This window comes from Gobius niger (assembly GCF_951799975.1).
Source record: "Gobius niger genome assembly, chromosome: 17".
NCBI classification, from domain to species: Eukaryota; Metazoa; Chordata; class Actinopteri; order Gobiiformes; family Gobiidae; genus Gobius; species Gobius niger.
The window spans coordinates 5,864,303-5,891,290 of record NC_136868.1 but is presented as its reverse complement, the minus strand read 5'-3'; the positions used below and the strand labels follow the sequence as shown (position 1 = coordinate 5,891,290).

At 41.3% G+C, this 26,988-nt stretch overlaps 1 protein-coding gene and 1 long non-coding RNA gene across 2 annotated transcripts in view; one reads left to right on the top strand and one right to left on the bottom strand.

Moving 5' to 3' along the window:
- Nucleotides 1–26,988, bottom strand: part of LOC306976800 (cadherin-2-like) — a 194,241-nt gene that overhangs the window by 83,108 nt on the left and 84,145 nt on the right. Inside the window, exons 3-5 of the mRNA XM_079574881.1 lie at nucleotides 25,644–25,876; nucleotides 6,630–6,818; nucleotides 3,623–3,778 (exon numbers count right to left, since the gene is read on the bottom strand). Of these exons, the coding sequence (XP_079431007.1) occupies nucleotides 3,623–3,778; nucleotides 6,630–6,818; nucleotides 25,644–25,876 (578 nt within the window). The remainder of the gene's footprint in view (nucleotides 1–3,622; nucleotides 3,779–6,629; nucleotides 6,819–25,643; nucleotides 25,877–26,988) is intronic.
- Nucleotides 20,484–20,910, top strand: LOC306976903. The gene is made up of 3 exons (XR_013793786.1): nucleotides 20,484–20,528; nucleotides 20,596–20,751; nucleotides 20,823–20,910. It is a non-coding gene; the product is annotated as an uncharacterized lncRNA (long non-coding RNA).

Here is a 26,988-nt window from a genome sequence, read left to right as displayed (position 1 = left end):
AGTCACTGATTGTGTTGGCGATTCGGACACAAGCCACGACTTTCTCCGCGCTGCGGCTGCAGATATGTTTTTTTTTTTTTTTTTATCTGAATTTATTTATTGTTACAAACGTTTATTTTATGAAACAGAACAACTGTTTTGGCACTTTTACAGGAGTTACTATCATCACAAAAAAAGGAAAAAAAAAAGTCACTCCAGCGTGAGCTCAGAGACGCCGAAAGTCGGTCAGAGCCCGATGTCCGTAGCGTCAGCAGATTGAGTGACTACATCTGCTAAAAGTTCACTAAACTCCGGAAATAAAGTATTTCTGTGATAAAGATCAAACTCAGAGACAGTGGAATATTTATGGATTAATACGAGTCAGATACGCTTTATTTCACATGGATTTTACATGAATGGCTTGGATTATTCGAGAGGAAGCAACTGGTCATTTAACAGCTCCAGCTAAAGGTTAGCAGCTAACGTTAGCATCTTTTCACCGTAAACGTTTATATTTAGGTTGTTTATTCATGACAAATACGCAACACACGACTGAAACAGCGGATTTACTTCCGTCGTGTTGTTTAGTTCAAAGACCTGTCGCTGTCAGGCTCCTCTCCGACTCTCGCAATGCATTGTGGTCTGTATTGACCCATTTAGTGACCATCGATGCTCACTACTTTTCGAGATGCATTGTGGGAAATTTCGAGTGGACTACTTTTTTCTCTCTGGACATTCGGACACCCCTACAAAATGGCGTGACCACTATATAGGGAATAGACATTCGGATACAGCCGTAGTTTGCACCACCTCGTAGGCCTGGGGCGGTGACCGGATTACAGCCATACCGTGGTCACGTGACACACGCCGCGGGTCTGAGTTCCTCACCGTCATCACCGCCAAAAACAAAAAAAATGACTTCAAGTAAACGAAATTTAACCAGAAAAGGAACTAATAATAAAGCAGAACAAGTGTCTCAATGAAAAAACGAACAAAAGTCTCAAAAAAGACCAGGCACAGGTGAAAATAAAATGAAAAACCAGCCGACCCTGAGCAGGTGAGGAGCAGCAGTCACATATCAGGCCGTGAGTGCGGAGTGTGTGGATGATACAGGGAAAACTATTAAATCTGACCCGAAATGTAAACATGGCTGTGTAAACCGGTGAAAAACGGCTAAACTACGAAGACAAGAGGCCGATCGTTGGACGGACTGGCAGATTTGACCAAACCAAAGCACAAGGACACTCGTGCATTTTTCACGGATCATCCTGGAGGAGCATGACTCTCCGCCCTACAATTATGTACAATGTGTGCAGGCAGAAAAAAGAAAAAATCAAATGCAGTATCCAATCCGCAACCAGTCAAACCGCAGGACTTTGTTGGATGAAAAAATCCAAACCGGCACAGCCCTACCACCTCGTGACATCAGCAGGTGAGGGGTAAGCGTTTGAGCTATAGTACGCTTTCTTTCATGACAAAAAAAACACTATTTCATGATTAAAAGCTCAAATTTGGCCTCGCAAAGGTTCACACTGCGGAGGAGTCGGAGGCAAAGTGAACAGTGCTCGGAGATAACAGCTGCTGTGATACTCGCTAATTAAAAAATAGGGTCAGCGCCGCCGCGTCTTGGCTGAACTGAACCGCCGGTACGAAGCGCATGGCATAAGGTGGGCACAAAAGCTGGTGTTGGGAGTAATTAAACGCTCGCTGGCTCCGAATCTGTTTCATTTTGCGTTTAAACGATGAAAAATAGGCTCAAATCGATCAGACACAAATGTGAGAGGAATCAGTTTGGAAAAGGCAGAGGATGAGGGCGGCGCCGAGTTAGGAAACATCTGCTCCGACAGTGATGTCAAATGGAGAGGATACAATTGTGATTTTTTTGGAGGAAACGACTGCCATGAGAGTTATCGAAACACAAATTTAAAGTCGTGAGTAAATTCTGATTCTGACTCACTAAACATTTATCCCTAAACCTTATTTTCCAGCTCTCATAATGAGCCATTACTGAACAAACAGGCACAGTGGTCTTAAAAATGTCCCGGAATTAATTTGACGCTAAAAATGTGTGCACAACAAATTAGCCACCCTATTTTTTTTAGATTTCATTTATTGCACCAAGTAATGAAACCCTCTGGGAGCTGCAGTAATTATGGAGTGTGGAGTTTTTCTGCGTCTTTACCCTCGTGCTCTCGTTGACAAAGTATACGAGAAACAAGCGCAAAATGAATATCTGCAGTTTCATTGGAGTTAAAGCCCCTATACCGGATCATTTTGGTTTCCTTCTTTTTGCTTTCGTTGTTTGTAACACCTGAACCGAGCACATTCTATCCAGCTTTGCTTTACCCAAATCTAAAAGTTTCTTGAAAAAAGTGTCAAAATAGCGACAAAAATGAGGATGAAACAAAAGAGCGTCAAAACATGATTAAAAGAAGCTTTGAAAAAGTGACAAAACTGTGACGAAAACGACACAGAAGTGAACAAAAAAATGATGAAAAAGTGACAAAAAGTGACAAAAAAGTGACGAAAACGTGATGAAAAAGTGAGAAAAAAGTGATTGAAAACTGAGAAAAAGTGAGAAAAAAGTGATTGAAAAGTGACCAAAACATGATGAAAAAGTGATTAAAAAGTGATTGAAAACTGAGAAAAAGGTGACAAAAAACTGATAAAAAAGTGGCAAAAACGTGATGACAAAGTGATAAAAAGTGACCAAAACGTGATGAAAAAGTGATAAAAAAGTGACCAAAACGTGATGAAAAGAAGGTATGAAAAAGTGACAAAACTGTGACAAAAACGACACAAAAGTGAACAAAAAAATGATGAAAAAGTGACCAAAAAATGACGAAAACATGATGAAAAAGTGAGAAGTGATTGAAAACTGAGAAAAAGGTGACAAAAAAGTGATAAAAAAGTGACCAAAACGTGATGAAAAAGTGATAAAAAAGTGATAAAAAGTGACCAAAACGTGATGAAAAGAAGGAATGAAAAAGTGACAAAAACGACACAAAAGTGAACAAAAAAATGATGAAAAAGTGACAAAAAGTGACAAAAAAAATGACGAAAACGTGACGAAAAAGTGATAAAAAAGAGATTGAAAACTGAGAAAAAGGTGACAAAAAAGTGATAAAAAAGTGACCAAAACGTGATGAAAAAGGGACAAAAAGTGACCAAAAAGTGACCAAAATGTGATGAAAAAGTGATTAAAAAAGTGACCAAAACGTGATGAAAACGTGACGAAAAAGGTAAGAAAAAAGTGACAAAAAAGTGACAAAAAAGTGATGAAAAAGTGATGAAAAAGCGACGAAAATGGAGCAGAAAAGCAATGTCATAAAATGTAATAAAAGTGATGAGAATGTGGCAAAAATGTGGCAAAAACAAAATACACGTCACACTAGCCTTGGTGGTAAAGGCAAGGCAAGGCAAGGCAACTTTATTTATACCACGCATTTCGTACACAAGGCAACTCAATGCGCCTAAAAGCTGATACAAAGATCAGAGAGAAAATGCACTTGGTGAAGGCGGGGGGTTAAGAGGTTAAACTGTTGCAAACTCACATTTAACTTTCCTAAAACATTTCCAACGTTCTCCACAGGGATGACTTTCTAAGCACCACATCTTCAACAATAACAGTATCCTCACTCACATGGAAGTTGGAGATGTGCTCGCGGTCCAGAGGTTTGGTGACGGACAGCTGCCCCGAGATGGGGTTGATGATGAAGATCCCTGTGGGCGGCTGGTCGGCCCCGGGACCCGTCACGCTGTAACGCAACATGCGGTTCTTGTCCCGGTCTGAGCGGATCTGAGGAGAAGACAAGCAAACAAAAGATTAGATATCATGCAAGTATAGTTTGATATTCTGATTTTTGCAGGTATTTGGTGATCAATCTCAAACAAATCTCTGTTTAAAGTGACTAGATGTAAGTTAGTAATTTTATACTCACTGCTGCCACCTCAGGTCTGACGTGTAACTGCAGGTTCTATATTAAGCTCGTGCATGACGGCATTTTGGACCCGAAGTGACAGGTAACAGGTTTGGACTCATTCTACACATTAGGACATGGCTGGGACAAGTAGGGGGATGAAAATATTTTAAACTCTGTATAGTCCCTTTAAATGTACAATTTCATCTTTGCTTAGTTACAGTAGCTTTATAAGGCAGCACAATCTAATCTCTCTTTGCATTTTCCCGACTCTTAGAAACACTGCTGACACGTCGGGTCCCTGTGAGTTACAATATTTTGGAAGTCTTTCCCGTGGAGCGTGGCAGTCTGTGTGAAGGTAGTTGTCTAAAATGTAAAGTTTTGGAGATTGTGCATGACCTGAATGCGTCGGGTTTGTCAGAGGGACTTTTTTTTTTCTTTTTTTTTTACAACGAAACTGAGCCAAGCGCTTGGGGCTGCTGCCACCGCCGCGCGCTATATCTGATCTGAGCCAAAGTCAAAATAAACTGTCACAACACTGATATCACAGCGCGGCCGTGTCAGAGAGCGGACCAGACGCAGGCGGGAGTTTAGGGGACAAAGTGAACGAGCGGAGGAGCCCAGAAAAGTTTGATGTCACAACTATACTTCTGATAGAGACGCCGAGGCAACATTCTCCAAAAGAACAGGAAAATACTGAATCGTTTGTGATTACAGGCATTTGTCGGACATCAGCTGGAAGATAGCCTTAGGCCTGTCACGAAAACAAAATGGACGATATAATGCGATAAACGATATTATTAAAGACCTTTTAGTGCCACAGAAACTAACTCTAAAACTTAAAAACGATAGTAGAGATTTGTTTGAAAAAGTATTGAATCTAAATAAACATGAAATACAATGAAACTCATCTCACTTTGCGTAAAAAAAAGAATGTATTAAAACACGAAAAAATGCACAGACGATAAATATAGCTAGGTCTAGATCACATATTGATATTTGCGGCTATGTTGCACCTAATTTACCATTTGATGTAACGCTTTTAATGTCATTTTTAGATCCCATATACTACATTTTAATGCCACAAACGAAGAAAAATAAAATGAAAGAAAATGTTATTTCTCAATATGCGCAAAGATTTCATCAAACGGAGAGAAGAGAATTGGACAAAATGGTCAATTTCACCACAGTTTTGGTATTTTCAATGAACTTGTGAGTAATGTCAGAATTTGCCAATACATTTAGATTTAATGCCATTTTGAATCCAATTTAATGCTTTTTCACGCCCCTTGGAAACCCTGATTACAGTATTAGGGACACAATAATCTGATGTGTAAACTAGAGGATGCTGTGCGAGTAAAAAATATGTAAATGACTCTTTTGCACGTGCTGCTCATTTTGCACTTAGTAAATAACTCAAGCTTAATGTTTGTCTTCTTTCCCAAATCAAATGACTAAAATACATATATTCCCCCACAATGTACATCTTACTTAAAGCAGAAGTAGCTCATGCCCCTAGAGGCCATGAGCGCCACTGCAGGTGTCGTAGCATGTTACGGTTACTTTACTCATTAATTGTCCGTGAGAGTAATTCAAAACTGAATAAATCAGGATAGGAATTAGACATTAAAAAATCCCTCAGAAAAAAACTTCAAAATATTATTAAGTCCAAGACTGGAAAGTTTGGAGTCTGTGGGAGCTTCTATAAGGGCTCAGGCTCTGCCCGAGTGCGGCTTCTCTCATTCAGAGAAAACCAGCCCTGAAGTTTTGTAGCGAGTGCACATGCTCGGCCCGTTCTTCAACTTTTCCGCACCAGCGTCTCGTAGGAGGAAAAACACCATATTTGAAATCGTCATCACGGGGCCCCTTAGCAGGACACGTGGATGTAAAATCTGACAATATTTATGAATGAATACCCGTGGGAAAGACGGCCTTTCTACGCAGCGCAGCAGCTACTTCCGGGTTGCCCCGACTCGCAGACAAAACATCATAAAATAAACATCATGCGGGGTGAGTTTTGTCATTTTCATATCTGACATGAAAACTAAGATGTAAAGGGAGGAAAATAGATAAAAATCTCCACTTCGACCACTGCGTGAAAAATCAATACTTTCACCTGCCGTGTCTCGCCTTAAAGCAGAAGTAGCTCATGCCCCTAGAGGCCATGAGCGCCACTGCAGGTGTCGTTAATTGTCCGTGAGAGTAAATACTACGCTGACAGAAAAGACAAAGGGAAAGAGGGATATTGTGCATCTAATGACACTATGGTGCTAGCCCGCAGTTAGCTTTGCCCGTTAGCCTGTTAGCTTCTTCTTCGTGATTCCATTAGTGTGTATTGCAGCTCCTACCCGGAGGCAGGGAAGTTGCAATTCCCCCCCAATCATCCCATAACACTTGTATTACCCCCAGAGGGACTACAGAAAGGATTTATTAAGGTAAACAAGTTATTTAGTTTTGCTTTAAATTGTTTTTGACCTAAAGGCTTTATCGAAGTCAGTTTAGAGTGGGTGGGATAGACATTCAGCAAACGTTTTGAGCCGAAAGTCGAACTCACAGCGCTGAAGAGGCACATGTATGAACTAGTCCTCTTACCCGCCTTCAGTTTGGGACACAGGTCAGACTGTTGCTGAGGTTCTTCTCATGTCGTACGATCTTAAAAGTGTGAAAGTATTTGTCTCATGTTGTGTAAACACGCGAGTCGCTCTCCTCTCCTGCGCTCCTGTGTCTTACCCTGACGAGGTCCTCTGGGAACTGTCCTCTGGAGTTCTCCGGGACGTTGATGGGTGGAATGACCCAGTCCCTCTTGACCCGCCTGAGCGCCCCGTCGCCCCCGGCAACCACGCTGCGCCATGGAAACACCACCTCAGGAAGCGCGGGCCGATGCTGCTGAGTCAGGGCTGGAGGAGGAGCTGCATCCGCCTGAAGACACAGAGGCACAAAATAATAAACTCCCGGCAGCGTTTAGTCGTTTATCCCCCTTTTCGGGACGCGACCCCCACAATCACCAGAGCTACAACTTTGGACCGCACTGTAACATTTTATCAGCGTTCAGATCAATTTCAGGTGTCAAACATTTAACATCTACTATTATGTTTGTTTGGAAACTAAATTTGATGAATTTCACAAAAAATATACTGATTTAAAGCTGTACTCCTGGAATTTGTTGCTGTCACACTGCAAAAAGTATTTAACTAGATCAGTATAAACACCTCAATTTGAGCATAATAATCCAAATCTTAGTTGTTTTGATTAGTTAAGAAGTTCTTGGGCATTTGTCCTAGATTATTTCACTTGTTCTGAGATGTTTCTGACTCGTTTCGATACGTTTCGTCCTTATTTCAGGTAGTTTTCTTTGCCAATGGTGAAAGAAAATTGGTCTCATCTCATTGGCAATTTTACTTTCTTATTTCAAGTGAGATTTACCCAAGAACTGGTCTAAAATGTCCTCAAACAAGCAAAGTAAACTTGGTCCGATCAGGAAAAGTGTCTAAATGAGTGAAAACCGCTCAAAACAAGATATTTCCTCAATTCAGGTCATTTAAGCCAATGTTTGATATTTACTTTTTGTAGTAAAGTAGTTGTGAACCCTCACATGGCTTATGATTTCAGTTTGAAATGTAACGGAACATACTTTCTTTTTCATTCACCACAGACGCACACAGTCACAGTAGACATTGAGGCAACAAAACAAAAAACATTTCACAAAACGGTAACCCAAGACTAAAATTAGAACAAAGACAAAGACAGGACGAACAGACGAACAAACGAACATAGCCTACATACAAGTCCTTGAAGGATATTAATGTATGTTTGTTAGTGGCTCTCAGAGAGTGGGCACTCCACCTCCAGTCTTACTTTGTTCTGTTCGAATTTTTTTAAATTTTATTGTGGCCACACCGCCTTTGCTCTGCCCAATCCCGTCAGACCTTGGAAGCTCAGCAGGGAAGGGCCTGGCAGGACTTGGATGGGAGACCGTTTTGGGAACACCAGGAAGCCTAGTGAATGTAGTGCGTGAGTGGTTGGTGGTGGTCGGAGGGGCCGATTGCGCAGACTGGTTGCCTCGCTTCCGTCAGTCTACCCCAGGGCAGCTGTGGCTACAATAGTAGCTTACCACCCACCAAGTATGGAGTGAATGAATAGTGCAATGTAAAGTGTCTTTGAGTGTCCAGAAAAGCGCTATATAAAACCGATGCATTATCATTATCATTATTATTAGACTTTTTTATCTTGTTTGGAATTTTCATTGGTTATCTCAATTAATAATTTCGTTACAACATATTTTATTTTAGTTTTAGTCTTCGTCTTTTGACTAAAATGTAATTTAATTTTAGTCAAGATTGAGTAAAAAAAAACTTTTCAATTTTAGTCTAGTTTTAGTCGACTAAAATTGCATGTCAATTTAGTCGACTAAAATTCAGACTGATTTAGTCGACTTATATTTATAATATTCATTCATTCATTAATCGTGGTCCTCAACTTCATGGAGCTGTTTCCACATGAATAAAGCTCAGACCTGTTCATTTGACAGTGAATTTACATGATATGAGGCTTTTTCAGATGGTCAATAGAAGTTTGGATGATTTTACTCTCTCCCTTTTATTTTTATTTAGTCTTATTTTAGTCGACTAAAATATCTGGACATTTTAGTCATAGTTTTAGTCTCATGAGAAACTTTTAATTTAGTTTTAGTCCAATTTTAGTCGACAAAAATATAACTTTGACTAAAATTAAGACTAAATATTTTAGTCGACGAAATTAACACTGGTCCCCGGGCGCGTCACTGATGGTCAGAATCACCTGGCTGGAGGATTCACCAATTGCACATGTTATTAGTGGTAGGAGTACCCGGAGGACACCTACGCAGACACGGGGTAGAACACGCGAACTCACACAGAAAGGCCCCGTCCTGGTGGAAATCGAACCCATGACCTTCTAGCTGTGAACCGGAGCCGCCTAGTCCCCTTTAGCAGGGAGGGGGTTGCACTAGGCCAACGGAGCGTACAATGTTGACATCGTTCAGTTAAAAATCAAAATACAATCGCAATGTTCTGCCAGTATCTAAGACAGTTGATATTGATATAATAATAATTGAATAATGCTGCCCTCTTGTACTGTCCGCAAACTGTTTCCAGACCTCTCCTCCTCAGCCCTGGTTGGGAATCGCTGCACTCCTTCCCCCCCTCCCCCTCCCCCCCTGCCTACTACTACACACACACTCACTCCCACACACACAGTACTGCAGGCTGAGCGCAGGAGCTGTCTGTGTGTGACCTCATTCCTGCGGGATTAATGCGACTGGTTACAGACGTCTGGTAAATGCCACCACCTGTCGCTGTAATCACTGATCTACTGCTCACAGATCAGCTCCGGCCCCGGGGCACTGGGGCAGGAGGGCGTCCCAGGAGGAAACCGTAAGGGCAAAATACTCTAAATAGATACAATGTAGGAGTGCTGAGTGGTTTTAAGTGTATTCTAAACATTTGCTGACATCTAAGAAGTACTGAACCCACTCACCCGTGTCATAGGCTACAAAGAGTGTGTTTTAGGAGGGAACGGCATCAATTCAACATCGACATGTAACGGGGCAACAAGAGAACACTGTCCACAGATTATTTAGCTAAAGATAATGTTAAAAAAGTAGAGCCCGCTGCTGAATCACTACCAGTAAACACATCGAACACATTGCAGGGTCCAAATGCTTTCGTGAAAAAGCCAATAACTCCATCATTTTACAATTTCAAATTCCCATTGGTGTATTATTATAGGCACAAGGACTCTCTGGAATCTGAAAGCCGTTTCGATCACACAATCCCCAGCTCTGTGCAGTGTAGCTGCTTCATGTCCCGCCGTGACCTGGATTTGCCAGATGGGTTACTTAAATGTATCCCTAAACTTATCCAACAGTGTTTTTTTTTTCCAGAGAAAGTGACTGTTTGTCTGGTTCGATGGTTTATGTTGAATCAAGATCAATGGCCACTTGTAGCAGAGGTTCAGGACGATGACGCTAGGGGCTGACATTGGCCACCATTGCTGTTTTACCTCCATATTGTGGCGGCAGAACGGGGAGGAGTGAGGAATGACGGTCTATTCAGTCCCGTCGCCAGACGTCAGTCTTAAGGGGGGCATATGAAATCCACGGGGGGGCACATTTACTATTAAATAAATATTTTTCATATGGTATTCACGTAGCCCTGGCGCACACTGATCATTACATTAAACATAATCAACAGCAAATATGACCAGACCAACTCCAGCTGCAACATGAGTCCTCGTGGCGGAAACGTCAGTATGTTGCAGGTGGCGTTTCTCCGAGTTGAACCTCATCAACAAATCCTTCAACTCAGACTTGAACTTATGAGAATGAGGTCCTTTTCAAAAGCAGATGAATGAGCCGGGCCTTGCGTCTGCGCAGAATACTGCGCCGATGCAACGAAAACACGTTTCTGAGTGTGGAAAACGACCGGACTCTGGGGCTGTAGAACGAGCGCCTGCACCCCCACACTCCCCCCCACACTCGCCCCACCGTTTTTGGACCATGAATATGGCTCGGTCAGTGCTGTGGCCGCGTCCACTTTTCAGTCTCTCTCAGCCTTCACTAAAGCTCCAGTGTCTGAGTGAAACGCACACTTGGAACGCGGGGTCTTTTCGGCGGACTTCAGCTTTTTGTAGTAAAACACACACGAGCACCTGTCACTGCCTTTGCCTCTCACGAGCCGGGACGGGGGAAATGAGCATAAAGAGGCGACATCGTGGACTCTCAGAGCGGAGGATGATCGTTAATGCTCCTCTATCATATCAGCTATGTTTTATTTTGTGCCCAGACAATACGGGAGCCGTGCACAATTGCGCACGAGCGCAGCTTAGAGGGAACCGTGCCAGAGAAAGAGAGAGAGGGATGAAATGCCGCCGGTCCCCTCTCTCGGTGTCAGGAGAGGAAATAGTTAGGCTACTTGTTGTGGAGTTTGGGCTGGTCTAATCAGGCAGAAAGCGCAAAAGTAACACGGCGCAAATGAGTGATACGTAGCCTATCTTTGCCCAATTTGTAGTGGCTTCTCGTGGTTATACGGCGTATACCTGCGTATCACGTAGACGACACCACATCTGTGTCTGTGGGGCACAAGCATCTTGGGGGACGGGCACGGCCCCCTATGGCCCGCCCATAGCGACGGGTATGGGTCTATTAATAATATGTCTATGATCAAGAGAGAAGATAATGAGATGAGATGGGTCTTTATTGATCAACTCTCCAAGACACTCAGAGGCGGCAAATAGGCAGGAAATGTGCAGTTAAGTAATAGTAGCTTAAAGGAACAGGCCACCGTTTCTCCAAACAGAGATTTGTTCTGATCTGAGCTTAGACGAGTTGATGCGTAACTGTTTGGTCTTCTGTTTTGGCATCACTTGGGCCGATTTTCATCATTGCCAAAGAACCAAGGGCCGAACCTCACCATTGTAGCCTAAAGTCAAGAACCATTTTCCGCAAATGCCAATGTTTTATATCTGTGGTTCTAAAGTGGTCCGGCTCCGAGACCCAAAATGCGACCCAAATAAAACTAATTTGTCATATATTTAATAAAATATTGTATTTGCTACACATGTTTTGAAGCCGTAGATTTGCTTTTAAGACTGAAATTATGATCAAAACAACCCAATAATATTAATTTAAACAGACTCCAGTGTGTTTCCATGTTGTTTCAGATGGAAAATATTGAAAAAATATATAAAAAAACGATGCTGAATATTTTCATAAAATTACAAATGATTTCAAGTTTGCCTCGATTAAGGAGAGGTTTCACACCTGCCCCCTGTTGGCCAGACCTCACACCTGTGCAAGCGAACTGAGCAGTGCGGCCTGATGACATCATCACACAGCGCCGTTTGTTTTTATGTCAGACAAAAGCATGAGCCATGGCACGGGAAATGCCAAGGGAAAATAATCCCAGCGCCGTGAAATAATGCAAGTCTACTTTGCAAAAACAAAACAAAAAAATAATTATAAAAAAATAAATAAATTAAATAACTTTTTTTTTTTTTATTATGCTAATTTTGTAATCGTTTAGTGTAATAATCGAAATTGTAATCGAATTTCAATTAATTGCACAGCACTAGCTCCAATCAACAATTTCTCTCATGCATTAAAGGGATATTTCAGGATTTTTGACATAGGGCCTCATTTCCTAGTTATCCAGAGTGTTGCTGGAGATATTTTTTTTGTAATTCATGCAGTTCTTTTGTTTTAAGAGTTTAGTGGCGCTAGGCTAATGCAAGGCTAGCGCATGTCTATGGTATCAGCTAGCCTGCATTAAAAACAGTCTGACCCGCTCCACAGAGCACCTGCGGCAAATCACTTATAACGCCAGACTAACCATATAAATGTCTGTGTCGATAGAATCATTTTTAAAATATAACTGACCTGCATCACATGAATGATCGCATTTTGAGTGACTATTTTCTAGCAGATCACTCCGCCCAGCTTACACAAACACGAAGCTGATGCTGCTCAAATATAAGTTATTATAAATGCAAAACGGTTAAAATTATCCGACTCCTTCATTGTTAACGCAAAATCTCGGTAAAAATTAATGAAACATGGATGGAAATAAATCTTTTGAGCATGAAAAAGCTCATCGAAACAATGCGAATGTGCGCTGTGAGTCCGACAAACCCAGACTTGTACTTATACGTCTTGTCTTCACACATTTCTGAGTATGACAAAGTTTAGTCAGTCGACAAAAACACCTCTGACTGCAGCACTTCTCCAAGGACACTATATTATTTCCACTCTCCTCGCTGTAGTGACCTTTCTCGCCTCTCCCCATCTTCTCTCCCTCTCGCTCTCCTTCCACCTGCAGCCTGTTTGTCAGTCTTCATTTTGACCTGATTACTCCCGGTCGTGACTCCGTGCTGACGCCGCGGCTCTGCTAAGCGAGCGGCTGCTAACTGCTCCTCCGAGTCCTCCGTATGAACTGGTGTTGACACGGCTGTTCACCGGCCCTGTCACCATCAGCAGTGGGCAACACTAAGTGCATTGTCTACACAGGGGAGGGGGAAGTCTGAGAGATAGATATTATATCATTCCATACTTTCAGCACGATATTATAATGATATTTTATAAAATCATTTCAACACAGCATTGTTTTTTTTTACTAATTTCATACAAATATGGAGGATCTAGATTATGGAGTGCCTTAAATGTGAGCAGGCGGAGTTTGTGCTGGATTCTGAGTTGGATGGGGACTGGTGTGATGTGTTTTATGGATTTGGCTCGAGTGATTATTCCCGCTGCAGCGTTATGGACATTTTGAAGTCGTTGGATGAGTTTTTGGGGGAGGCCAGAGAGGAGAGCGTTGCAGTAATCCAGGCGTGATGTGACAAGGGCATGAACAAGCGCTTGGGTGGAGCGTTGGCGGAGAGATGGGCGGAGTCGGGAGCAGTGTTAATTTCGTCGACTAAAATATTTAGTCTTAATTTTAGTCAAAGTGATATTTTTGACGACTAAAATTGGACTAAAACTAAATTAAAAGTTTCTCATGAGACTAAAACTACGACTAAAATGTCCAGATATTTTAGTCGACTAAACTAAGACTAAATGAAAATGAAAAGGAGAGACTAAAATCATCCAAACTTCTATGGACAGTTTGAAAAAGCCTCAGATCATGTAAATCCAAATGAGCAGCTCTGAGCTTTGTTAATGTGAGAGCAGCTCCATGAAGCAGAGGAACAAGATTAAATATGATTATAATGAATATTATAAATGCAAAGTCGACGAAATTAGTTTAAAATGTAGTCGACTAAAACTAGACTAACATTGAAAAGATTTTTTTGACTAAATCTCAACTAAAATTCAATTACATTTTAGTCAAAGACTAAGACTAAAACCAAATTAAAATATGTTGTCAAAATTAACACTGGGGGAGCTGGAAGAAGGCTGGGCAGATAGTGTTGTTTATGTGGGAGGAGAATGAAAGCGTAGAGTCCAGTGTGACATAGAGTCCAGTGTGTTATTTTTGGCAAAATATAAAGTGAAAATTGTAATGATGCCACTGAGCTCAAGTGCAGTCAGAGATGTCCTTTTTCGCTTCGCCCATTCTCTCATTGTCTGTGTAGTTTGGAAAACGTTAGCTATAAACACCTGCAGATCTTATACGGGCCGCCTTAACCAATGGGCTAGCAGGGGCTGAAGCCCAGGGGCCTACCGTATTCAAGGGCCTATCACGGGGGTCCGCAACCCGCGGCTCCGGAGCCGCATGCGGCTCTTCAGCCTCCTTGTAGTGGCTCTTTTGTCCCACTGGAGCAGCACCGAGTATATCTACAAGGAGAACCGGTTCTGATGAGTAATCCATCAGAACCGTCCGACTCCTTCATTAACTACGCCTCTTATTGATCCGCTTTGCACCGCAGCCTCTTTATACTGTAAACCTGCAGGCACGGAGCTGCTGCAAATACACGCCTGCAGATACACGCATCACACGCACCATCCCAAACGTCTGCGCTGTTTTAGGATCCGTGCTACACTTTGTAAAAAGCCCGTTTGAATCTGTCCTCTTCATATACGCTTATACGTGCAGCTGCTACGTTATTAAGAACCAAAACAAAGCGCACGAGCTGAAACATGTGCTTTTGCGCGCTCGCTCACATCATTCAGAAACCATGACGCTGAAGGGCTGAGAATATCCTTCGACCCTCGTTCATAAAAATAGTGTCTGCCACTGAAATAACTTTAAATCCCGTTAATTTAATAACCATTCTACATTAGCTTTATAAAAATGCTTTGAGGAAGTTTATGTCAAAATAGGTCATTTCTTTTCATATTATAATTTATAGCCTATTTTTAATGAACCGTATCAATAAGAGAAACTATCAATGGCATTAACATTGATTAAAAAAAATATCGGGGGGGGGCTACAATTCTGCTTATGCCTGCTTATACACCAGTGTCCAACTTGATTTGGTGCTGCATTTTATGTGTGTGTGTGGGGGGGGGTTGGCATTTTTCCATTTGTACATCGATACAAACCATTTTTGCACTTGTAACTCGAGTTACTTAAATGGTATCGACTAAAGTGGGATCCAGTGAAACAGGCCAGAGCACACCCCCGATCCGGACTATACCCGGGGTTAAAGGGACCTAGGCCATTTGATAAACCGGGTATATTATGGCCTAGGCTATTTCATACCCCCCCAGGCTATATTATACCCCCAATGATAACAGTGATGTAAAGTGATATATAGCAAGAATCATACAGTATATACATATATATATATATTTGCTCAAATGTGCTATGCTAACCCAGTATTGAGCCTCCAGTCATTGCTAGACGTTTTTTTATTTTTTATTTATTGTTTTTTTTGATGGGACAGTGCATGTTAATGAACATACATGGGTCTCATGCATGTAAACAAGCCACACCGGATTGCAGCCTTTAACCTCTTAACTCCCGCCTGAACCGAGAGGATCTTTTTCCTCACGTCATCAGATTTTTTTCCATCATTTTTTGGTTGGGTATTCAACTCATTTTTGTAACTTTTTGTAACTTTTTTGTCATTTTTTGTCACATTTTTGTCATCAATTTTTTAATCACATTTTTGTCATTATTTTGTCATTTTTTGTCAAACTTTATCACATTTTTGTCATTTCTTTGTAGCATTTTGTCATATTTTTGTCATTTTTTTTGTCATTTTTTATCACATTTTTGACATTTTTTTTTGTCAATTTCTTGTGACATTTTTGTGACATTTTTGCCACTTTTTCATCAATTTTTCGTCACTTTTTGGTCAACGTTTTGTCACTTTTTTGTCACATTTCCATCATTGTTTTCGTCTCAGTTTTGTTGCTATTTTCACAGCTTTTTTCCAGAAGCTTTTGGACTGGGGTAAAAGCGAAACAAAAAAAAATGTGCTCGGTTCAGGTGGGAGTTAAGAGATTAAATGTGACCATAAAAAAAATCCTTTGAATGGTGTAAATTATAATTATCGGGGGGCTGAGAGAATTTCGGATTGATAAGGGGGCTGTGATGTTCCTGACTTTGGGAATGGCTGGACTACTAAGCTACTGAAAAAAGAACTCTTTACTTTTGTAACACAGTACATTTACCCCCAACTGCTTCTCAACCCAGAACCTGAACCCAGCCAAATCAAGACGCTCCCTTGTATATTTATATTTCATTTATTGCCAGATTGCACACTGTATGTCCATCCCAAAACGCTGCCATTTTTTTTGTTGGTCAGTATCGCCCTCCCCTTGTCTCCTCAACGCGCTATGGCGAAGCATATGCACTGTAAATGTTAATACCAACCTTACATAAGTGAATTGATAATAGTTTACTTTATTTTTCCCCAAGTGTTCTGTTTACCTACTCACCACAAGTAACCCATACATTCATGTCAAAAACAGAGTTTTACATGATATGATCAAATTGCACTTACTGAGTATTGTACTGTTATTCTTTATTGTGTTTCTGCATCAACCACAACTTAAATTATGAGTGTAAAGTCAGTATTTTACGTAAGCATATAAACAAAACAATGCTTATATTCTTTGAGTAAGTGTAAGTGACATGCGCAGTTCAGTTTTACACCACATGGCGCCTCTAATCACTTCCTGTCTTAGCGGCCATGATCTTCAGAGCACATGGAGTGGAGGACTTGAATGTGTCTGCTTGGTAAGTAAATCTTTCTTGTTTTTAATTTTCTAACTTTCGCTTTTTAAACGATGTGCATATTTTAACTACTTCTGTCAGGTGTAATGTGTATTTAGTGTCTATCAGTGGTTATGTAGGCCTGTGGCATACGGTTTTCCCACAATGTGCCTATTTAAAAAAAAAAATTCAAATGTGTTCATAACTTTAGACATTTTATCAATGTTAAAATGAAAATTATTTTTTTGTATGGGCGAACTGAACACACGCTTGTTTATACAACGAGTAGTTCCACATTCTCCTCCGGGCTGCTGCCTCTCTCCCCGGGCTACCTGTTACTTGCCTCCGTCTGACTGTAGCGAGTGCGCCGCTTTCAATTTGTCTGAAACTGGATGTTATTTTGCAATAGGCAGCATCTGCCACGCTATGTGTACATTAGATCACTTTTTTTTAACCGTGTGGCGGTGGCATTCATGTGAGGTGCTTCCACATTCTCCGTGCTCGCCCCGCTCCACTTCGCCCAGTCCTCCGCAGCAAATGCGTTGCTATGTTGAACGTTCAGAAACAGTTCACATCGTCCACTCCGCTCCGAGTGGCCTCCGCCTCGCCACGATAAAAATACGGATCAACCATCCTATTTTCAGGTCCGTCTGTGTCCCGGCTCGGGCCGGATCAAGCTCCACAGTTCAGATCGCACCAAACGGGAAAGAGAACGACAACAATATCCGTATTTTCAAAGTAAACACCCTCCAAGCGGACTTTATTTTAACAAAAATGTCACTATTTCACACAAAGTGACCTCGATAGTTGCCTCTGCGGAGTTTGATATCACAAAAACAATCACACGACGCGATGAAGCTTCTGTTGCTTCACGTAACTTTTTTCTGCCTCTCCCCCGCGCATGAGGGGCACTGGCTTCATGCTTAAACGCGGTATAGCTCGCATGCTCATAAATAGTTTATTATTTGATTGGGAGGTTTATTTCTCAAAGTCGTTGCTTTGTGCGCGTGCTCCTCGTGGAGCTGGAGCACTGGCGGAGAGGACCGGGGCGGACTGAAGCGTAGACAGTGGGCGTTGATCTCGCAGCCAAGTCGGGGGGAGTGGAGCTGAGCGCACAGGTGGATGATGTGGAATCCCGGGGTAACGAGAGTCGCGTAGTTGTTTAACCGGGGCGAAGCCTAGATAATGAAATAAACCGAGTGTCATATGCTCAGCTCTCCGCGGTACTTTCCGGGCTGATAATGGAAGCTTGCTTTCGCCTGCAGATGAGCGTCGCAGCATTTTTATTCTGACTGCGGTTCCTTAAAATTAGCTTAACCCATAGCGAAGTAGGCCTACCGTTTATTTTTCCCTTCTTGCCTCTTCACAGAATAAAATGGATAATTTAGTAGCTACTTCGTATGTTGTTCTCATGATGCAAGCCCATGTGGATTGTTAAAACGCAGAAGTGTAACTCTAGATGTAGGAGCGTCCTGTGAATTGAAACGGGTGAAAGTGAAGAGCTACATTTATTTGCGCACAATTTCGTTTTACAAATTGTTAAACTGCAGATCAAACGGAAGGAAGCTGTTATATAAGTCTCATTTTAATCATTAATGTGTCGTCTTAGATCAATTATGGCTCCAAGTTTGGGTTATCTTGCTGACTTATTTTATTTATTTGTATGTGTTAGGCGTATTCTTCTATGTACTGTATTCATGACATGGACAAATGTTTGGCTGGGAAGATGCAAATTAATTGCTCTTCTGGGTGAAGTGAAGTCTTCTGAATCTGAGTTGAGAAAGGGAGTGCCCATCATTCTTTAGAAAATGTACATGTAGATCACCGCTATATTGATAAATGTGACGAAGCATGAAAAGAAAAGCCTTTCCAGTGCGATGATGTGTTTCAAATGCACTTTGTAAAATGGGCACAAGAATCCTGATCCTTGATCCTTTTTAATCGTGTCTCAAAAACACTTTGTCATTGATTTCGGTATTGAGCTTTTATTTTTTTAATGTTTCTCAGAACAATCTAAATATAAGCTATTTATGTTCATATTCTCTGTTTTAGACTGCCAGATTTTAGACAAATTGACAAGATTTTGATCATTAACACTAGTGTTGTCTTTGTCTGCCGAAACACCACATCATGGTACGATGAGCATCTTCGGGCATATGAGCTTTGTCACAGCCGACTGCCAGACCTGACCGTGACAGAGTTGAATGAACTTAATGATGCATTCCCCCTCTCTCTGTACACAGTTCGAGGAAAAACCTATATTACACTGAAGCATTTCATATTATGCAAATAAATAGGTAACATATATTTCCTTTTTTTTTTTTCAGGGAAATAAACAATGGCTATGGGAGTGATGCTGCGAGTCATTGTCAATGATGACGATATAAGGTATTTGGGTAATTTTGTACGACAGTCCCGTTTTGATAGGCGTGGAATTTTTTGCCAGTGTTTGCATAGCCAAAATGAACCAAATTGTGGACACTGGGGTCAAGATTAATTAATCACATCGGGGTATCGATGCTTTAGTGCATCCACGCATCCCAACAGTTAACACTTTTCACCTTATTCCACCCTACCTTCTTTTTTTGTCTTTTTGCCGCGGATCGGCACTTCCATGGTATTGCAGTAACACTACAGTTCTACATGGATAAAAAGCCCTTTTAGCCGCACAGAGAAACAGTGCAAAGACCAAATGTTGCCATGAGTTAGTTTTGGGTTAGTTCTGGGGTCCAATTAACCTGTTTTTGTCAAAAGATGGATTGAAAGAATCAGAGTTCCAGAGTAAATAAAAATATTCCACATTCCAATAAACCCTATTTTGTCCCTAAAAACAACCCCCAGCCTGAGTCTAGTCTCAATTGCACCTTAAACTTTGAAGCCCAGTCATAGCCCAGCTGAGGTCCTCCCAAGTCTAACCCCCACACAAATATAGATACCAAGCGAAAGTGATCAAATTACTGATAAGCCTGAAAAATCAAGGGGCTTGAATTGTTATTTTTTTTCTATACATGTTACTGACAGGACTCTACTCCCCAGGAAACTTGTACTACAAGAGAGGCCTGTGACACTTGATGGCTTAAAAGACCAACTAAGAGGGCAACTTAATCTGCCATACGACTTCAAAGTGCAATATGAGGATGCAGATTTTAGTGCTCTTTGCAATTTGGAAAACATCAATGACTTGCCTCAAAACAAAGCAACACTAAAAGTTATCCCTTTAGTATGTCTGGAACTTTCCTCTGTGTCTTCTCCAACATCACCAAGTGCATGCAGTGAATCAAGTTGTGCAGACACACTGATTTTGTCAAGTGCTTCCTCGTCGTCCTCATCATCTTTAACACTGAGAGATAAAGAGTGGCCTGAGTTCTTTGACATACCAAACTTCTCCATTGATATTGGATACCGATTAAGACAAGGAGTTCTTCAGTATCTCAAAAATGGAACACGCTTGATACTAACATGGGATGTGAAGCACAACATCATAGAAAGGTTAGCTGAGGAGATCTACACTTTCAAGGCATACCCTGATGACGAGCACTTTGAAGGTGTGGCCAAAGCTCTTATCAGCAAGCACCCATGTCTGACAGAACCTTCACCTCCAGGATGGATGAACTGGAAAAGTAAACTGAAATTTAGGATGAGTTACCAACGGAAAAAGCTGAGGGAAGTAGGTTTCGAGGATGTGACCATAAATGGAAAAAGAAGAAGCAAAAGTTTTCCTGAAGGGGAAGTCTCCAGCAAAAATGTGAAACGTCCCAAAAGAGGGGAAATAAATTATTTGCCCAACTTGCCAGAGGGAGAGGACCTTCCAAGCATGGAACATGCAAGAGTATCAATATCCGCAGAAATGTCAAAAAGAAGCCAAAACCTCAGTAGGATTTCAAGTCTTATGGAACAGACATTTTCGTTCCGACGACAAGAGATTGTGAAGAATGCACCACCACTCAAAGACATGTTAGAGAGATGGCCAGCGCTCTTCACAGAACGACAAGTAAGTTCATATGATGCAGTCATTATGATGGATTATAATTTTACATTTTAACGTTTGTGTGTTCTAGGTATTTGCTGAATTTGGGAGAATCACCAGCAAAAATGTTGAGGGTGACTTTTTTGAAGCCATCGACCAACATAGTCAGAAACTGATAAAACTCTACAAAACAAAGACCGGTGCAGTTGGACAGAAGCTGTCAATGTTGCTGCAGAGAGATTATCTGGTAAATAATTTGTTAATAGCACTCGAATCATATACATATATAGTACAAATAATTTTTATTTCAAAATTTAGGCCAGTGATGTAAGTGAGCAACGGAGCGTCGTCATCAAAGGCTTGGCAGTAGTTCTTGGTGATGACCCCAGCCAGTTCTTCAAGACAACTGCTGTGAGTGCGGGTTTATGTTTTTATCAAATGAATCGCTCTCTCTGCCTCTCTGTCTCTGCCTCTCGCTCTCGCTGCCTCTCTGTCTCTGCCTCTCGCTCTGTCTCTGCCTCTCGCTCTCTGCCTCTCTGCCTCTCGCTCTCTGCCTCTCTGCCTCTCGCTCTCTCTCTGCCTCTCGCTCTCTCTCTGCCTCTCGCTCTCTGCCTCTCTCTCTCTGCCTCTCTCTCTCTGCCTCTCGCTCTCTCTGCCTCTCTCTCTCTGCCTCTCTGTCTCTCTCTCTCTGCCTCTCTCTCTCTCTGCCTCTCTCTCTCTGCCTCTCGCTCTCTCTGCCTCTCGCTCTCTCTGCCTCTCTCTGTCTCTCGCTCTCTCTCTCTCTCTGCCTCTCGCTCTGTCTCTGCCTCTGTCTCTTTACCCAAATCTAAAAGGTTGAACAAAGTGTGAAATAGAGACAAAAATGAGGGGGTTAAGAATTTGGCTTTTAACCCCGCTTTAACCGAACGCATTTTCTCCAGTTCAGTTCTACCAAAGTCTAAAATGTTACAGCCTGTAGGCCAGATTAACGCATCAGTTGAAAGCTAAAACCTACAAAACTGATTGGAGCAAATCTCAACAGCGCTCAAAGCAAAGTCTATATCATGCTGCTGCTATAATGATTGTTGCTGTTCCCTGTCTGTCTGACTTTAAACCACGTCAGACAAACGAGACTATGGTGGGCTGCCATGAAGTAATGCATTGGTCTAAAAAAAAAAAAAAAATCCAGACAAGTTTGAGCTTAAAGTTGCAACGAAGCAATATTTTTTGCAAGTAATCTGTTTAGTTGTTCAAGTTGGAGCAAATTAGTTCTAATTGAACAAACAAATGAAATCAACTATGTGTACGCAAGAACAAAGCTAATATATCCTTTTATCCCTTTCAGAAAACATCAATGGATGAGACGGTGGCGACGGTCGTTATGGGTGTGCTCACAGTAGATGAAGATGACTTTGGTGGTTCTACCAGCAACGCCGAGACCTTCCACCAAACAAGTAAAACTAATGTGGTCGTCATTGAGGGAAACGTTGTTTTAAACAACATCAGTGACCTTCCACGGGCATTTTGTCTTTTTTTTGCTCTTACCTACGTTTTACACTTGGACTATCCTAAATCGATGCACAACACCTTCAAGTGCATTCAGTCCGTGATGCTTGGATTAGGAAAACAAAGTCTACCGTCCAAACTGTTGACCCTAAAGAACTATTTGTTAGCATAGTTTTCTTGCGGTACTTCAAGTTTCAGTGTTTAAGGTCATGGTCCAGGTTTTTTCACATTTCACAGTTTTATGACACTTTTTTAAAATTTTGTTTTGCTTTTTTTTTTTTCTTCCAATTAGTTTTTATACAAGATTTTATATTTGGGCAAAGTTTTCACTGTGCTACTGTATACTTGCATTGTTCATTGCAAAAAATAAATAAATGCACTTTTGTTCTAACAACTTGTTTTATTACACATGCAGAAATATCGGGTATTAAAGTTTTTAGGATATACATTGTACAATACTATCACCAAGAGTAAGGTTTCATTAATGATTGAGAGTAAACTTTACTTCATAAAGAGTAAGGTTTCATTAATGATAGAGAGTAAACTTTACTTCATAAAGAGTAAGGTTTCATTGATGATAGAGAGTAAACTTTACTTCATAAAGAGTAAGGTTTCATTAATGATAGAGAGTAAACTTTACTTCATAAAGAGTAAGGTTTCATTAATGATAGAGAGTAAACTTTACTTCATAAAGAGTAAGGTTTCATTAATGATAGAGAGTAAACTTTACTTCATAAAGAGTAAGGTTTCATTAATGATTGAGAGTAAACTTTACTTCATAAAGAGTAAGGTTTCATTAATGATAGAGAGTAAACTTTACTTCATAAAGAGTAAGGTTTCATTAATGATAGAGAGTAAACTTTACTTCATAAAGAGTAAGGTTTCATTGATGATAGAGAGTAAACTTTACTTCATAAAGAGTAAGGTTTCATGGATGATAGAGAGTAAACTTTACTTCATAAAGAGTAAGGTTTCATTGATGATTGAGAGTATGCTTTAATTGTTCTAGTGGTAGCTACTGTTACTCAATTAAATTGTGGCAATTTGTGTCTGCAATTTTTTTGAGTAAGGTTTACTAATCACAATTTACAGTGTGGCACCGGGCTATTTTGGGTCCTCGGAAACAGCCAATCGAAGCCGGTGTCTGGTCTCCAAACATGCAGCGGGGCTTATTATCGCCGTCGTACATGAAACAAGCCGGAACAGATGGCGCATCGACTGGCTTTTTTTTTTTTCCCGTCTCTGCAATCAGCACATGGCCCGAGCCGAGCCGCCCGCAGCGACCAGAGCTGTGATTTTTTTGTATACGCATATTCACAAACTGTAGGAAGAAGAGGAGGGGGGGGGGAGAGGGGAGTGTGGTGGCATCACTGGGGCTTTTTGTGTTGAATAGACACTCTACAAAGCCCTCTCAGGTGACTGTCTGATGTGTCTGAATGGGGGCTCCACAGGCAGCGGACAGAGACCACAGAGAGCAGATCGCTCTGTCGTCGAGCCCTCGGGGGGAAACGGCGGATTTTTGGGGGGGAGCTTTTATGGCGCCGGGAAATGTGCTGGCATGAGCTGGTGGGACAAACAACACGCTCGGTTCAAGACATCTGGATGAGACTCCTACTCATCCAGCTGCTTTGGGCAAAAGCCGGGGACTCGCAAAGGAGTCGATCAGCGGATTGGCACGCCTTTACACCTTACATTTATTAGACAAAAGCTTGAAGAAGGAGAGCATTTACAGGGCAATTTGCAAAGAGATTAAGGCGAGACACTGAAGCTGAATAATGGCTGGATTGAGCCAGGTTTAAATGTATAGTTTTATTTTGTGGATATATTGTTCAAAGGGGATTTGGATCTTGTTTTTGAATAAGCTAGTTATTAGTGAGGGAAACTACAAACACTTTGCCTTGGGGTTGAAAATTCAATACATGAGGCTAGGAATTACATATTAAAGAAATTCCTCTGAAAAACCTTTCAAAATGTTCTTAAGTACAAGCCTGGAAAGTTTGGAGGCTGTAGGAGCAATAAAGTGGAGATTGTTGTTGTTGCGAGAATGGAGGGGAAACCTAATTTTGAGAAAATACAACCTAAAATGTCTGTGTGTGTGTCTGTGTTCTTGTAATTACGGCATTGTGAGGACCAGTTTGAGTTTTTTGGAAAGTGAGGACATTTTAGGTGGTCCTCACTTATTTGAAGGACTGTTTGAGGGTCAAGATGTGGTTTTAGGGTTAGAATTGGGTTTATATTGGGGTTAGCATTAAGGTTAGGGTTAGGGGCCATAACCTTAGGGTTAGGTCTGGATAATACATAATGTCTATGAGTGTCCTCACTAAGATAGCAGTACAAGATTCTCTGTGTATGTGTGTGTGTGTGTTCTTGTAATTACGACATTGTGAGGATCGGTTTGAGTTTTTAACCAACAGAGTGAGTTCATTTTCGGACTGTTTGAAGGTCAAGATGTGGCTTTAGGGACAGGGTTAGAATTGGGATTAGATTTGGGTTAGGATTAAAGGGGCTGGGTGCAAATTGGCCATTTTATACTCACTACTGCCACCTCAGGCCATATGTGTAACTGCACCTTTAAGCTTGTGCATGACGGCAATTCGGGCCGAAGTGACACCTTTTTGAGTGACAGTGCAGGATTTTAGAGGCAGTTGTGGTGAACAGGTCTGGGCTCATTCTACACATTAGGACATGGCTGGAACATGTAGAGGGAGGAAAATACATCATTTTAACATTTTTAAACTCTGTATAGTCCCTTTAAGGTTAGAGTTAGGGGCTTAGGGTCTAGGTAAACCATTATGATGTCTATGAGTGTCCTCACTAAGATAGCAGTACAAACGTGTGTGTTTGTGTGTGTGTGTGTGTGTGTGTGTTTGTGTGTGTGTGTATCTCTGCCTTTTTGTCGCTTCCAGAAAGACCATATTTGGATTACGACGTCATCTCGACCACCTTATATACGACATGTGGATACCAAACATGCAAACATTTGTGAACGGATAAGCATGGGAAATGTTTGGTGTGATGTTCTAATGATTTCCTGGAAATCTCTGACTTTAAAACTAAGATGTTATGGGAGAAAACTATAGCTACAAATTTCAACATTGACCACTGTGCGAAAGTTCTATGTTTTCCCCTGACGTGTCTGATCTTAATCCTTGTTTGGTGCTGGTTTTAGCCTCAAATGTGTAGCTTATTTTGAATGTAGCAAACCAAGGAAGTCAATATAAATACTATATAAAATTTGGAAATATGGGCTTCAAGTTACCATGTGTTTCTGTTCAAGGATGCATTTGCAAAACATGTGTAAACAAGCAAGCAACAATTTTAGCTTCTATCGATATGCCTATTACACAACCTAACTTGGTTCCATCCATCCATTTTCTTCTGCTATAAGACACTTCCTGATCCACGCTCACCTCTTCCATCTGTTCTGGAGGGACCCCGAGGCGACACCAGGCCAGCTCAGAGACATAGTCCCTCCAGCGTGTCCTGGGCCTTCCACTTCCTTTGTGATACCAATAATGTAAGGATATTTTGGAGCTTTACTCCTCGGCAAAGGTTAATCATATTTCTCATGCTTTTAGAAAGAACTAAATTGTTTGTTTTCCAGTCCGTACAATGAAAGAAATCTTCTTAAATCCCCTGCGTTGCTATAGTTACCTGTGCGGGCGGCGGCTTCTCTCCGTAGCCCCTGCTCTTGACGAGGTGCACCCTGGTCTTCCACACCCGTTTGGACTGCAGGTCTCGAGCGTAGACCACCAGCGTGTGTTTGCTCAGCCCGTCCAGGGGGAGGCGCCGGAGAGCGTACACCGCGCCGTCCTGGCTCACCCTGAAGTCACCGCCGTCTCCTGCCTCCAGCCACACCGGCCCCGCGCCGCAGTCCGAAAAACTCACTGAGGGAAGGAGGAACACATGGACATAATGTTATAGCGAGGGGGCAGCGGTAATCTGGCAAGTTCAGTTACATTAAAGGTCGAATATTCCTAAATACTCAGACATTTTGATCTTTGTGGCATTGGTATAAATTAAATAATCATTTGTTGTGGGTAACACTTTTTAATAACTACCGCTTGTTTATTACTTAATAAATGATAAGTTAACACTTGATTCATCATGAACAATTCATTAGTCAAGTGTGACTAACACTTAATAACTACTTAAAGGATCTGTATCATGTTATTTTAGCCAGTCGAAAGTAAACTATAGGTATTCATGTGATACATTGGGTTAGGGTTAGCAGTAAACCCATTAGCAGTAAACGAAACATAAATATCACAGCAATAACTGAAGCTACTTCACGATGCAGTTAAAAGCTGTTTTATGAATTGAAATCAGACCATAAGGCATTACATTACACACATCGGGCACTTCCTGTTTGACACTATGGTGTAAAATACATCAGAGTGTCACAAGTCAGTGGTTTTCCAGCAGAGGGCGGAGCAGCTGCTCAGAGAGCAGGATTCAGGAGGATTGCTGAGAACTGCGTGAATGAAGCACTCTGGGGGTGTTTTTGATAAGGAAATAGCATAACAACATGGCTAAAAGCTCCAAAAAGTCAATTTTGCAAGATATAGGACCTTCAACAATGAAAGTGAAATATGTGGAAAAACTATTCATAATGAGTTAGGCATTAAATGGTAATTATTAGTTGTTAGTCACTTAACTAATGTATTGTTCATGATAAATTAAGTGTTAACTCATCATCTATTAAGGCTAAATAAGGTGTAGTAGTAGCAGTAGTTACTATAAAGTGCTACCCAAGGCATTAAAATGGCATCCAAAAGCGTTATATTTGACTTGCTGCTGCCTGTAGAAACCCTGACACACAGTTTCTTCCATTTCTTCCTTAGACAATTAAAGAAGAGTTTGTTGCAGTTGTGTCAACAGAATCACAAACCAAGAGAGAAGTAAACACTCAATCAAAATCCTTTTCAGGGTAAAAAACACACACGCAAAAACAGCTCCTGCGGTTATTACTTTTGATAACTGCCAGGAGAGCTGAGGA